Genomic DNA, 14,129 nt, shown 5'->3' on the forward strand with positions numbered 1-14,129 from the left:
CTTGCTGGGGGCCTGGGGGCGGTGGTGAAGGGTAGACCCTGTCTCACAGCAGGTCCCCAAGGGGTGGCAGAGTCTCATCTCAGCTTGGGAACCAATCCTGCCAGCCCCGTGGGCCCCCAGCTGAATCCGCACAGTGGCGACACAGCCCAAGGGGGTTCAGAGGCTGGTTCCCCCGCCCCGCCCCCGGAGGCTGCCCTTTGAGGGAGGGGGCCTTTCCAGAGCAGGGGAGAGCCGGCTAGGCTGCAGGCCCTGCTGCAGGAGCGGTGGGATTGGGGCTGCTGTGCTGGTCCGAGTGGGAGGTACCCCTCCTGCGGCCGAGATGGGGAAGCCCCGCTCCAGCAGGCGGATGTCCCGTTCTCGGTCTGTCTCATGGGTGAGGTCCTGTCTGCTGTCTGCAGAGCCCCTGCCATCTGTGCCTCCGCCCACGACGGCACCAGCCTGGCGACCTGGCTGAGTCAGCGCGGTGTGGGTCAGCCTCTGCTCAGGGCAGGACGCTGAGGGGCCGGGCTCTCGGCACGCAGCAGTGGGGGTCTCCGAGAGCCTGCCGTGCGTGAGCCGCTCGGGAGCTGGGCTGGCGCTCTGCCCTCCAGGGTCTCCGGCTTGGCCCGGCCCCGCCCATTGTGCAGCCCTGGGCTACCACACACTGGAGGTGCCAAGCATCTGCGCCCACATCCGAGAAGTGGCGATGCTCGGAGGGCAGTGGGAGGATTGGGGACGCCCCGGGAGAGGCCAGCCCACACCGGGCCCAGAGGAGGCAGGCCCTGATCTCTCCCTGACCGCTCCACACTACTGGGACAGGTTGGCCACCTGGCACGGAGCCCCCCGACGCCAGCACAGGTGGATGGGACGCCGGCGAACTTGGGCCTGAGTGTCTGCAAACATGTTCCCGACGCCGGCAGGGGCTGCGAGAAAGTTAGAGAGAAAAACAGCTGTAGTGGGGGTGGAAAGCACAGGCGTTCCATGACAGAGCCGGCCGCGGGCCCCTGAGCCAGCCGGAGCGACACGGCTCAAAATGAAACAAGCGTCATTCTTTTCCTGTTGAAGAGAAACTGCCTCAGCCAGCCCGCGGGCTCGGGGCCCCCCACCACCAGGCTGCCGTCGAGCAGGCGGGGTTTCATCAGGAATTTCCCCCCCTCTCCGCGCCCCCCCACCCGCCATCTGGGCCGGCGCCCTGGAGGTGCTGGGGACGGTTCAGGGGTGCTGCCTGGACAGGAGGCTGCGGCACCCGGGAGCCCCTGCCCGGCCCCGGAGAGGTGAGCGTGCTCCCAGCTCCCCGTGCCCTTTGACCCCACGGTGGGCGTGCCTGCTAGCACCGGGTCCGGCCTGGAGCTCTGCCGGCCACCCAGGCTGGCTGCGGGGGCTCTGCGTGAGAGTGAAGTGTGTTGGGAGCATCAGGGTGGAGAGCTGGGTCCTGGTCCCCGGCCGCTGACTCCGGCTCCGGCTTGGGGAGTGCCCCTCCCTCCCTGAGCCCCTTCCTCCTCTGCAGGTGGGACGGAGCCAGGCCCACGTCCCCAGGCTTTTCGGAGGCCCTGTGATCAACGCCGGCTCGGGGCAGCCACACAGGAGCTGCTCGTTAGACTCTAGCTCTGTGTTCTGGAAGCTCTGATTTCATTGCGGGGTCAGGGCGGGGGGTGGGGGGGTTCCCAAGCCACGGGGCCGCCGGCAGGCCGTGGGTTTGGGGATCTCCATTTTGCAGAGGCCGCGGTGCCAGCGGCATCACGCGCAGGCTCACTTGCCGCTGGCTCCCCAGTGGCTCTGTGGCCCCGTCCCTCTTGTCCCTCCCCCCTTTCTGTGCCTGTGCTTCCCCCCTGGGGATTCCAGCAGGCCTGGGGGTCGGCTGCTGCCCCTCCCCAGCCTCTCCCCCGGGCAGCCCGTGTTAGGCCACTGAACAGGAGGCATGGCCCAGCGGTCCGGCGGTAGATCGGGGTCATCTCCCTGCCATGCCCGGGGGAGGGGACGGCCCCTCAGGGGTGCAGGCTGGCCTGCCGAGGGCCTCTGGCCACGGGGTTGGAAACAGCTCTGGGGACTCTCTCTCTGTCCCTTGGCATCTTTCTGGGAGGGTGGCCCTGTGCGGCCTCCACCCGGCAGCCCTCCTGCGGGGGGGCTCCTTTCCGGAACCAGCTGGAGGGAGTGTTGCTGGGTGGGGCTGAGCCGGGCACTGCCTGTCCACCGTGTCCTCCCGACTCCTTCCTTGGCGCCGGCTGGGCCGGCCTCTCGCACCTCTGGGGCCCTGGGTTGGGTGGGTGGTCCAGTCATGGAGGCTAGTGAATGCTTGTCCCGCAGCCGTCTCTGGGGCGGGGAGAGTGGGGGAACCTCCCCGTAAATTCAGATGCCTTGGAGTTCTCCTAGAAGGACCGGCCTCCTGTTTGGGGGTCCCAGGTGGTGGCCTGCACCCTGAGGTGGTCACCCTGCTGGCTGGCTGGAGGAGCGGCACCCGAGTGGCAGCCCGGCGCTGGGTTGGGTCTCAGAGTCACGTTGGCACAGCTGTCATTGCCAGTCCTGACCCTGAACAACCCCCAGCCCCCAAGCTTCCCAAGGCCTCTGGGGACAGGACTGCCAGGGACTGGCTCTGCCTGTGGCCACCTGGCTTCTCCTGAAAAACCGGCCGTGCCCCGAGGTCCCGGAGGCCCTACAGTCATGGGGAAGGGGGCGGGGAAGGTGGGGCGTTGACCTTTCCCGAGCCAGCCTTCGGGGCATTCGTGTAGGGTGCAGGATGGAGCCAGGAGGGAGGTGTCCCAGCAGCAGGCCCTGGTCCCCGTCACCCTGAAGCTGTGAGCGGCTTCTTCCTGTAGCACCGGGCGTGCGCCGCTTGGCCTGGCGAAGAGGGGCGTGACGCAGCCAGGGAGCTGGGCCGGAGGAGTCCAGCCCCAACCTCCCGGGGGTCCGGCCAGGGTGTTCCCTGCACCCCCCAAGCCCCTCTCCCCGAGCGTGTTTCCATAAGCTGTGGACAGTTAGGTAGTAGACGCAGCTCTGGGACTCAGATCCCTCCTCTGTACCGTGGTGGTTGGAGCAGTGCTACCCCAGGTGCAGCTCAGCGCCTAGGGTACCGCCAGGTGGCGCCCCCCTCGGACATCTGCCCAAGTGCCACTGGCCCGGTGGGTGGTGGTAGTGCCCACCGCAGGAATCGGGGGAAAGTGGTGGAGACACGTTGGTTGACCCTCGAGCTGTGCCTGGTGTGAGGGCTGTGGCTGCAGCCCTCTTAGACCGTGAGCTTCTGGAGGGTGGGCGTGGGGGGGGGCAGCCTCCTGCCAAGACCCTGGCGCTAGCGCCCCAGTGCATTGGCACCATTACCCCTCAGCTCTCTCCTGGACCTTTCAGGCCCAGGCACTGGCTGGCTGGTCACACGGAGCCCCTCCTGCCCCCCCTTTCCTCCCGGCTGTGCTCCCCACTTCCCTGACAGCGGCCCGGTCACGGTGCCCCCAGGCTGTACGAGTGTGCTGGGTGAGGGCGGCTGCCGCCACTGCCCGTTCCTCCTTCCGCCCCTCACCAGCCCTGGCCGGCTCAGGACGGCCATCAGAGCCCGAAACATCGTCCGTTTGTCACTTGTGGCAAAGGCCATTCAGCGCCACCATCCGCCTCTTAGGGCTTCAGCCTTTTGTCTGTGCAGGGAGCAGGGCAAGGGGTCCCTCAGGTGGTGGTGACGATGGTGGCGGAGCCTCTGTCCACCGGGCCTGCAGCCCCCAGTCACTCTGGGCTCCCAAGCAGCCCTGAGGTTGCTGGAGACATGGGGACTGTCCCTCACCCAGCAGTGTCCTGCCCGTTCCTCGGCGTCCACTCGGCCTGCCCCCTCCTGCCCCCTTCCCCTCCGGCATCCCTGCCTGTGTCACGGAGGGCTGGGTAGGGCGGTGCCAGGAAGCAGTACTTGGGAGAGGCCAGCTGCTGCTGTCCATGCGGCCTGGGGAGGGGGTGGAGCCCCTGTCGGGTGACCAGTGGGCGTCTGTGAGCGGTGGGGGGCGGGGTGAAGGAGGTGCATGCCTTGGTTCGCCCTGCCCCTCCTCCTCTCTCCCCTGGGGTCCGGGCAGGTCTGCGCCACTCTGGGCTCTGGTGTGGAGCTGGGACCTGAGTAATGGTCCCTGCAGGCCGACGGATTGCTGGGCCTGGGTCCCTCCTGGCCCGTTGGGGGCCTCTCTGTAGGGGCCCCTGAGGCTGCCTGCCCGGTGGGCTCCCTATCTGACCCTGTTCTGAGGTCCCAGGCTCTTGGGGAGAGCCGGAGGCAGGCGGGAATTTCTCCTGATCACGTGTAAGGGCTGAGCTGACCTGTGTCCTCCTCAGCGGGGGCTGAGATTTGGGGCTGGGGGCATTCGTTGGGGAAAGGGCAGGGTGACCCCAGAGGAGCTGAAATTTCAGGCTAGGCCACCTGAGCTGTAAACTGACACTAGGCCAGAGGCAGTGAGCTGGCCACGCCCCCTGGGGTTGGAGGTGGTAGGTCCACCCTCTGCAGGCACATGGCCTGCGCTGGAACCCTACCCTGCAAGGGCTCGTGGGGCCCACTCCTGTGGGTTGTGGCAGCAGCCTCTGCTGTCGGCGTACCCATTTTACAGAAGGGGAACCTGAGTGGTGGGCGTTTCCCGACCAGGGCCGGCACACCCCTGTCGGGGGCACGTCTGTCCCCCACCCCCTGCCGCCGCAGTTCCTGAAGGCCCCTCACCCCGTGGAGCCTGTGGACGCCTCCTGCCCCACCCCTCCCCTGCACCAACCACCCCGAGCTTCCCCCAAACCCCGACCGCCACGGCCCCACCACAGTCCCCAGTGGGCTGCCACTTCTCCCTCCCCTGGGCGGCAGGGGAAGCAGTCCTTCCGGAAGGTGGGGTCTGGAGGCGGGCGTCCCAGGAAGCTCCCGAGGGCCCTCCAGCACCCCGTGGTGGGGTTTTGGTTCGGGGCAGTGGGGGGGGGGCGGATTTGTGCTCATTCTTGTCAGGGTAGGGTGCTGGCGCCCTCGGGGCGCCCCTACCCCTTTGTGCCCCTCTCCCCTCCTGGCCCCCTCTCCCACCTCCGTGCTGTCCTGCACGGCCCCCTCTGAAGTCCCCGCTCACTCCAGCCCCACGGGACTCCTTCCCGTGCTCCTTCGGTTGGACTGCCTGTCCCTCCCCTCCCTCCGCTGGGCTTCCTGCTTGGCTGGGCCCTCGACCCCAGTCTGTGGCCCGCCTGGACCCTGCCCTGATCGGCCCTGTAGGTTCAGAAGGGCCGCGGAGGAGCCCTGAGCTCCCCTTTCTGAGAGTCGGGGGTTCCCTGGCTCCCGAAGAGGGGCTGGAGGTCCAGGGGCTCACCCCCGCCCCAGCCGGGCAGCCTCAGCGGGGTTGGTATTTCCTGCCACCTCCCCTGCCTTCCCAGGCTGTCTGGCAGAGACCAGAAAGGAGTTGGTGGGGGTTCCCCCGCTTCCTGCTAGGGGTTCCGGGGTGGGGCGGGGGGGGGCAGGAGGGTCCTGGTGGGCATTCTCCCTGGTGGGCTCCCTCCCACGGAGGGAGCCCGTGCAGTTCAGGACTGTTGGCGGGGGGTGGGGGGGCGGGGAATGTCCCTTCCCTCTCTCAGAGGGACCTCAGGGCCCACCTGGTTGGCCACTCCTGAGTGGTGGCTGTAGTTTCTGCTTGCATACAGCTGCGACGGGGAACTCACTATCGAGGAGCAGCCTGTGCCCTTGTCAGTTACCATGAGAACATTCTTTATTTTAACTTTACTGAATGTAACTTTTCACACCCATATACTCTGGGGGCCCAGGGGGTTACTGCTCTCCTGCTCTGGGCGCCGAGCATTCCAGGGCATTCCATCTCTGCTCCATGGCTTCCCTATCTGGACTCCAGGTATTTGCATTTTAGAGTCAGTTTTATGGCCTGAAACGCTTTTTGTGCCAAGGGAGAGATCTGTCCATCACCTCTTCCACGCAAGCCTTCCTGAATTGAATCTGGCAGCTCTTTGAAGTCCCTTTGCCTGTGTTGGGGCTGCTGGGATGTCCTCCTGCCTGGACGGGGGCCTGTCTCTTGTTGGAGGTCCCTGTGAGCTCCCGGGCCATGGTCTCCTTCCCTGGAGTCCTGAGTCTCACGGATTACTGCTGGTCCCCAGGGGCATGGAGGGTGTAAAGCGGTGTGAGGTGCTGGGTTCAGGCCTGGCGAGGCCCGGGTTCTTGGGCGGCGGTGGGGGGGGTGGGAGTCGGCAGTTGGGTTTTGCCCCTCCCTCCGAGGCCCCGTGTGCCCCCTTGGGTGGGGAGAGCTGGGTGTCAGCAGCTCCCAGGGTGGGGTCTGGGCCTGAGCCTGGTGTCCCGCAGCCCAGGATCAGATAAGCGTGTGGTGACCGCTGGTGACAAGTCCCCTGCGAGTCCAAAGTATGGCTTCAAGAATAGCGCCTTATCGCATCTCCTGTTTATCAGTGGGTGGGGACAGATAGTGGCCCGGAAAAGGCAGAGCCTGCGTGCACGTGGAGGGCAGGGCGGGGCCTCTCTGCGAGCAGGGGGTGTTTAGGCACTTTTCCCTTTTCCTCCTAACGTTCCCTTCCTGGCCAGACTCCAGAGGACTCCAGAAAATACCCCCTGCCCGCTGTCACCCAGGCTCTGGGAAAGTGTCTGCTGTGGAGGTTCTGTGTCAACAGGAAAGGCCCAGAGTGGGGGTCGTTGAGGTGGATCTTGGCCGGGGTGGCCCCTCCCAGGGGCTCACAGTCCCTGGTTTGGAGCAGTTGCTGTACACGTGACCCTGGGGCTCAGAGGATGGGGGCTGGGCTCAGGAACCGGGCCCCGACCTTTGCATTTGGGAGACGGGCCACACGCAGAGGCTGGAGGCTGGTGCCCCTTCCCCTGGCCCCCCCTTTTTACCGGAGGCCCCCCGCCCCCCTGTACCCGGCCCCTCCTGTCTTGCCCAGTTTCCCTCCATCTCGGCTGGCCACCGCCCAGCACCTCCATGGACAAGTTCACAAGGCCCTGGAGGAAGCTCGGCTCTGGCCGGGGTCGGGTCTGCCCGGCCCTGACTGTTGGTAGCGGTGTCCTGCAGCCTGTCCCCGAGACTCAGTTTGCACCGGTGACCAAAGTGGGTGAGAGGACTCGGGGGCGATGCACAAACAAGGCTTCTTCCTGCCCCAAGCCTGGCGCTCAGGGAGCGCTCGGGGCACGGCCGCGCCGAGGTTCAGGCAGGCGAAGTTCTCCTGCGGCTATTGCTGGTGCAAGCAGGGCACATCCCCCGACTTGGGGGTACGTGGACGGGGGCCGCCCGATCACACCCGTGGCCCGCTCGACTTCCCAGAAGCATGTGTGATCACTGCAGGCCTGGCGGGAAGGGCCCGAGAGACCATTTTGCAGATGGGAAGGCTGAGGCCCACCGAGGGGGCGTGGCTTGCTCAGGACACCCTGCCAGAGGCCGGACTGGACTAGCTGTGGCCTGCAGCTCTGACTCATGCTGCCTTATTTGGGCCTCTCTGAGTTCCCCACGGTCTGCTCAGGCCCCAGGGCAGTGGATTCACCCGGAGAGCCTCCTTCCTGGGGAAGCTTCTCGTTGAGCCCTCAGGGTAGGAAGGGGAGGCCCCATTAGTGCCTGGTGGGGCTTTGAAATCCCTGGCATGAAAGGCTGGTGTGTGGGAGGTCCCGGCCTCTCACTGCCGCAGCCTCTGTGGGTTGCCCGTCTGCGGGCTTGGTGCACACCTGGGCCCCCTCCACCAGGCCTGCCTGGAAGCTCCCCTGCCTCAGGCCGCACGCCACCAGGCCTGGGCACACAGGAAGCTGTATTCTTTGGGGCCCCGTGAGATAGAGGGGCCTGGGGGCCTGTTGTCTTGGCCACCGTCGCTGGGGTACCTGAGCAGGCCCAGGCTGTGTGCTGGGCCTGCCCTGCCGTGGGCAGCGGTAAGAACACAGGGCCTCAATTCCCCATCTGTAAAATGGGATAATAGGACCGCCGTGTACCTCCTAACTGCGTGCGTTCATCTCTGCTGAGGACATGCACTGTTTCTGCTACACAGTGGGTGTTCCGAAAATGTCAGCCTTCATTATTTTTATTATCCCCAGACTTTCACCTTGACCCCCTGAGTAGATGGGCAGAGGGGCTGGCAACTCCCGGCCACCAGGCGTTCCAGGTGGACAGGCCTGGGGTGCTGAGGGTTCCAGGGGCAGCCATCTGGCCTCCCTGCCCAGACAGGCATCTGAGAGCAGCTGTCAGCCTGCTTCTCCTGCATCTGCCTGGGGCCCAGCCTGAACCTTAAAGTTGGGCCAGGTGGGGCTGGTGCCTTGGGGGGGAGCTCTGGGCGTGGCTGGACTGGCCTCGTGTTGCTGGGGAGCCGTAGGATTGCAGTGGGGGTCCCTTGCCCTTCCGCGGCCTGGTGTGGTAGCTGTGGCCTGAGGGGTAGCGGGCCAGGCTGTATCCCTCAGGTGTGGATTCCTGACTGGCCTCCTGTGGCTTCTTGTCTTACAGACTTCTCCACGCAGGTGAACTCCTCTTCCCTCAACTCCCCCACGGGGCGCGGCTCCATGGCCGCCCCCTCGCTGCACCCCTCCCTGGGGCCCGGCATCGGCTCCTCGCTCGGCTCCCCGGGACAGCTGCACTCGCCCATCAGCACCCTGAGCTCCCCCATCAACGGCATGGGTCCGCCCTTCTCGGTCATCAGCTCCCCCATGGGCCCCCACTCCATGTCCGTGCCCACCACACCCACCCTGGGCTTCGGCACCGGCAGCCCCCAGGTAAGTGCGGGGGCGGGGCCTGGACCAGAGGGACGGGGCCTGGCTTTACCCGCATAGTCCTGTGGACCCTGGGAGGCAGGTGCTGTCACGTCTCCCTTTCCTCTCTGGCAACAGTGTCAGAGAGGCAGCTTTCACCTGGGTTTGAGCTCAGGTCTGGCCGACTCCTGTGCCCGTGGCCCTCGGGGGTCAGTGACCAAGCTTCCTCGCCGGCCCTCTGTCCCAGCGAGGCCCCCTCCAGTGCGGGGGGGACCTGCCTCTAGGACTCAGAGCTCTGTAGGGTGGGGACTCCTAGGTCCTCAGGCTGAAGCCGCCTACCTGGAGCCCCGTCATCCCCTGGCCTGCCCTTCTTGTGCCCAGGCCCGGACCCTTCCCCGCACGGGGTGTCTTGGTGCTCCCTGCCCCGACCCCCAGGCTCGGGCAGACGCTGCCTCCTCGGGGGTGCCAGGCCTGAGGCTCATCTGCCGGGCTTGGTGGTCTCTGTGGTCGTGTTTGCCCAGATGCTCCTCTGAACAGCCTGGCTTTTGGGGTTGGGTCCAGATCAGGAAGCTGCTGGCACCTGGTGGGCCTGACTCAGCCAGTTCTTGCCGTGGGGACCCCCGAGGCCTGGTCCGCCCTCCCCTGGGCGCTTCTCGTCTGAACCCCTGCAGAGCTGTCCTGAGTGCCCAGGACCCCTGCTAGGCATCTCCTCTCCTGGCTCTGGGGGTTTCCTGGTGGATTTCTCACTGGACGCCTGGGAGATCTGCTGAATCCCAGGGGTCTTCCCTCTTTCTGGGGCTCTAACTGTCCTTTTGGACATTGGTGGGGCCCCCTTTGCTCTGAGCGTCGTTCAAGTCTGGGTCCAGCTTTCATCCCCGTAGAGGGAGGCCCCCTTAGAGGAGGGCTCCGTGGGGCAGGCTCTGGGAGCTGTTTCCACGGGGCTGCGGGACAGCGGCCAGAGAGGGACTCGGGCGCAGGCTCCACGGCCCAGAGCTGCACAGCTAGTCGTGTCCGCGTGTCCCGTGGGCTCCCTGCTGCCCACGGAGCCACGCCGCCTGCAGGACAGCCCTCCCCCGCTCCATCGGCTGGGCCTGTCCAGAGCTGGTTGTGGAGCACCTGGCTGGCTCTTCCAGGGCCACCTCATCAGCCCCTTTGTGCCTGGAGGACGGGTGCAGAGGAGCTCGGGCCTCAGGTGGCCCCTCACGTCACCTGTCACCAGAAGCAGGCAGAAGGCCGGAGGTGTTGGCACGGGGGTCTTGGCTGCCTTCCTGGGCCCGGCCGTGCCCTTGTGAGCGTATGGCCGCCACAGCCTGACGATGCTGCTCGACGGGAGGGCACACGAGGGCTGGGCCTGCACCCTGTCCCCTGGGAACCAGGACAGAGGCGGCACCTGCTGGCTCCCAGGGAGGGCCCCGTGAGGCTCCTTGCTGGCCCCCGGGCCCGGTGCCTGCCCTGCACGCCCCGCGGGCACGCGTTCGGCAGGAGCCTGGGTGTGGAGTCTGGAGCAAGGGCTGTGCGGGGGCAGGGCCCGAGGGTGGCAGTGATGCCCCCCAAACCTTGAGGGAGCCTGGTGCCCCCGGGCACTGGTAGCCTGTCTGGGGGCAAGGGTGGGCGGTGCTGGCGAGTGGCGGTTTGGGGCCATGTCCGCCCTGTTCTCTGTTGTTCTCTGCACACAGCCAGGTGCCTGGCACACGGTGGGTGCCTGTTGAATGCAGGTTGTTTGTGAGCGAGGGGCCGCAGGTCCCGTGAGGCTGATGAGGGGATGAGGGCAGGAGTGGAGCTTAGGAGGGGGTGAGGGTGGGGAACAAACCGCGTGTGTCCCAGACGTTCGCGGCTGCCCTTCTGGTCAGCTGTCCGCCTGTTCCTCCGTAGGTCGATCAGGCCGCAGTTGGTGTAGCCGTGGTCTGAGCCCCGTGCGCGGCCTCAGCCCCCCCGACCCCTGCCTCCACCCCTGCCCCCATAACTCCTTCCCTGGGCCCTGAGTTCAACTTCTAGGCTTCAGCAGTTTGTCTTGGAAACCTGGGGTTCCCCAGATTCATGGAAGTGTGTGTGGAGCTCGAGGGGGACATGCCCCCACACCCTGCCTCAAAACCACAACCGCAAAGTCACAGGGCCGGAACCAGTGAGGCTTTCTGACTTCTGCTGTCAGGGAGGGCCGCCTCCTCGACCCCACCCTGCAGGGAAATGGAAACGGCGCGGGGGTGGGTCTGGGCAGGGCCAGGCTGGACCTCAGGTGCCGTTGCCGAGTTGCCCCACCTCTCTCCCCGGGTTCGGGGGCTCCATCAGCCCAGGGAGCATTCCCCACCACATCCCGGAGCCCGCCCACAGGGCCTGGCACGTGTGGGCGCCTCAGTCCCCTGGCCTCACCAGCCTGGCGAGCCTCCCTGGAGCAGGGCCTGCGTGGCCCCTGCCTGTCCTCGCCGTGGGCACCGCGGCTGGGAGGCCTCTGTGGTGGGGCGTCCGGCAGGCCACGTGCGCTTCGTGGCGTTCGTCACCTGCCTTGATGGGCAGACGGAGGCCAGCGGGGCCAAGGGCCTGCCACCCCGTCCTGACCGTGGGTGATGGGCCGGGAAGGAAGGGCACGGTGGGTGTGGAAGAGGGGGGCGGCGAGGAGGCCTGGGGGGCCCTGATGGAGCCGGGTGGTTATTTCAGGAAGTCCTATAGGCTCTGCGGGAACTGAGATACCTGCCAAGGATATGAAAGGGGAAATGGGATGGGACCCCATCCTGGGCACGCCAGGGAGTCTTTGGCCTCCAGAAGGGGCTGTTGGTGCCCCGGGTCTCCTAGGACACGGGACGGAGTGCAGGAGGGGAGCCGTCCCCCATAGGTGTGGGGGGGGCTTTGAGCCCACGGTGGGTGGGTGTGCGTGTCTGTCAGAACAAGGCACCCCGCGCTCTGTCCTGGGGGCTGTGAACCAGTCCAAGGCCCACCAGCTTGGGGCTAGGGAGGGAGAAGGGCGACCCCTGTCCCCCTCAGCCTTGCCATGGCGGCCGTGCCAGGACCCACCAGTTGAGGCAGAGAAGGGAAGTGGAGGCCCCAGGCCCGGGGTGAGGAGGGGGCTACAGCCAGCCGACATCTTCACACACGTGCAGGGTCTCCTAGGGCTCCCCAGAGCCTCTGGGCTGACAGCTGTGCCCCCGGGAAGGAAGCCTGAGCCCGGGAGGGCAGGGATGCCCTCAGCGTGTGGCCTGGGAGCCAGCTTGGCCGTGACACTGACCGTGACTGACGGCTCCATCCATCCTGCCTGCAGCTGCTTCCCTGGTGCTGCGGCCTGCCTGTTTCCTTAGGGGGGGCGCCGGGCCCGAGGGCCTGCACGTGGGGGCCTGGGAGAGAGGACAGGTGGCCCCTACCCACCCGGCATGGTTTGAGCAACCACAGAAAGAGGACACGCCCGAGCTCCTCTCCTCAGTGCCGCCTAGCGGATCCAGAGCCGCGTGGAGTCGCGGCCGGGCTCCCGCAGCCCGAGAGAGGCCTCGGGCCAGCCTCCAGCCTGCGCCCGCTGCTCCCACGCGCCCAGTGGCCCCTCAAGGCCTGCCGCCGGCCCCTGCTGCTGACCCTCCACTCCCGGCCGCACGGATTTCCTCCCCTTTTCCCAACAGTCCTTTGGTTTCCCCACCTCCAGACGTCTGCTCCGGGGGTGGGGGGGGCCCTCTGCCTGGGACGCCGCCTTCCATTGTCCGCGGCCCAGCTGGCCTAGCGGTGGCCCCCGGAAGCCCGAGTGCTAATGCCGAGGCTGCTGCGCCCCAGGCCGGCTTCAGGAGCTCTGCTGCTGGCGCTGCCCGCGAATCGCTCCGTCATCCCAGCGGCAGCCCTGGGATGGAGGCACTCAGTTTTCTCCAGTTTTTACGCGAGGAGCGTCAGGCCCAGAGCGATTAGATGATTTCCCTGCAGTCACACAGGGAATAGAGGAGGCAGAATCCCGCGATAAGCTGTGGCCGTCCCGCCTACGGCCGTGGGCGAGCTCTGCAGGCTGGGCAGGGCGCGTTCCTCGGGGCCTCGGGCGCCTGGCTGGTTGCTCAGCGGATGGTCTGGTGGATGGGATCACCGAGGGCTCTGGGCCGGCCCGTTCCCTGGGGCCCTGGTTGTCCCTTCTGCCGTGTGCGGGGAGTCAGCGCTTGTGGCTCCCAGGGGCCTGAGCTCACACCTGCTCGGCCACTTAGCACCCGTGGGCTCTCTGCTGGTCCCCTGACCTCCCTGAACCTCCGTGTCCACTCTGGAAAGGGGAGGGCAGCTCTCCCTGCTCGCTAGGGGCTTTCCACGTGACAGATGCCGTGCACGGTGGCCCTTAGCAAACAGTCGGCGCCCCTGCTTAGTTGAGGCTCGTCTGGGAGGTGCTCCTGAGGCCTGCAGGTCCTGCGGGGGTGGTTGGAGGTGTGGGGTACGTGTTCTTTGGGTGCAGTGGGGTCCCCTGGACGCCCTCTCGCCCCACCTCCTGCATCTTGACAGCCCCAGGTGGCCGGGGCTGGCCTCCCGGCCTCCTTGCAGCCCCCCACGAGTCCCGTGGGGTTAAGTGACCTGATAGAACCACAGCCCACCTGAGCAGAAGAATCCAGACCTGTCCAGGGCTGGAAGAATCCCTGCAGGCGCTGGGGCTGGTGTGAAACAGCCTTTGGGATGGTTTGTGCTTTGAGCACCCGGCTCTTCCCATCCCGTGAGAAAGGGGGATGGGAGTAGGGGGTTGGGGCCGCAGGGAAGGAAGGGGGTGAGGTTCCCTTGTGCAGGAGGGGCCCAGCTTGGGGCGACCGGGGGGCAGCGTGGCAGCTGCAGTCCATCCAGAGACATCGTAGGACCTGACTTCCGCCTTTGTCAGGGGTTTGCAGAAGTCGGGGTGCTGGGGGGCCGCCCAGCTGGCGTCCTGGCGCCTGTGGGGACCGGCTGGCGCGCAGGATGCGGCGGGAAGCACCTCGGGGCCCTTGGCGCTGATGGGAGAGCTGGGGTGGGCGCAGCGGAACCAAAACTGCTGTGTCATTGCAGCCGCAGCAGCTGTTGCCAGGGTGACTGGTGAGTTTCCCACCCTTCTTCCTGGAGCAGTGTCAGGATGGCGGGAGGGATGGAGGGGTGTGTGTGTGTGTGTGTAAGGGATGTTGTCTCCTCCCTGTCTCCTTGGGTCACACGATCCAAGACCCCTACCCTGCCTGCCGAGGCCGGGGCAGAGTGGCCTGCTGGTGGACCCTGGATCTCCTCCCTCCTTGCTGGGACCAGGCTTCAGTGCCCATCTATGGGTTGGGAGTCCCCAAAGCGCCTGCCTCACCAGAGGGTCCCAGCGCTCTCGCTGTCCTGTCGGGGATCGCCCAGGAATGGCAGGCAGTTCTTATTTAGGTGGGCGAGGGGCAGAGGGTGTGAGCAGGGGCCTTGCGGGTCCTCCTTCGAGCCTGGGGTCCTGCGGGAGGGTCGGGCCCTGAGGGCAGGACGGCCTCCTCCGGCCTGGCTGAGGAAGTGGTGCCCGGCGTCCTGCCTGCGCTCAGCGGGGCTGGGCCCTGCCGCTCCGCGTGGCTTGGGGTGGGCG

General features: G+C 66.8%; 1 protein-coding gene across 8 annotated transcripts in view; it reads left to right on the plus strand.

Moving 5' to 3' along the window:
* The window catches only part of RXRA (retinoid X receptor alpha), a 95,749-nt gene that overhangs the window by 59,287 nt on the left and 22,333 nt on the right, over positions 1 to 14,129 (plus strand). For 7 of the 8 annotated variants that reach the window (XM_027104373.1, XM_027104379.1, XM_027104375.1 and 4 more), the window contains one exon: positions 8,382 to 8,647. In XM_027104373.1, coding sequence (XP_026960174.1) covers positions 8,382 to 8,647 — 266 coding nt within the window. Of the gene's footprint in view, positions 1 to 8,381; positions 8,648 to 13,629; positions 13,943 to 14,129 lie in introns of those variants that run through there. The other variant, XM_027104380.1, reaches the window with a different exon arrangement.

The sequence above is a fragment of the Aethalodelphis obliquidens genome, unplaced genomic scaffold, assembly GCF_003676395.1.
Source record: "Aethalodelphis obliquidens isolate GAN/ISIS:26980383/991018 unplaced genomic scaffold, ASM367639v1 scaffold7, whole genome shotgun sequence".
NCBI classification, from domain to species: Eukaryota; Metazoa; Chordata; class Mammalia; order Artiodactyla; family Delphinidae; genus Aethalodelphis; species Aethalodelphis obliquidens.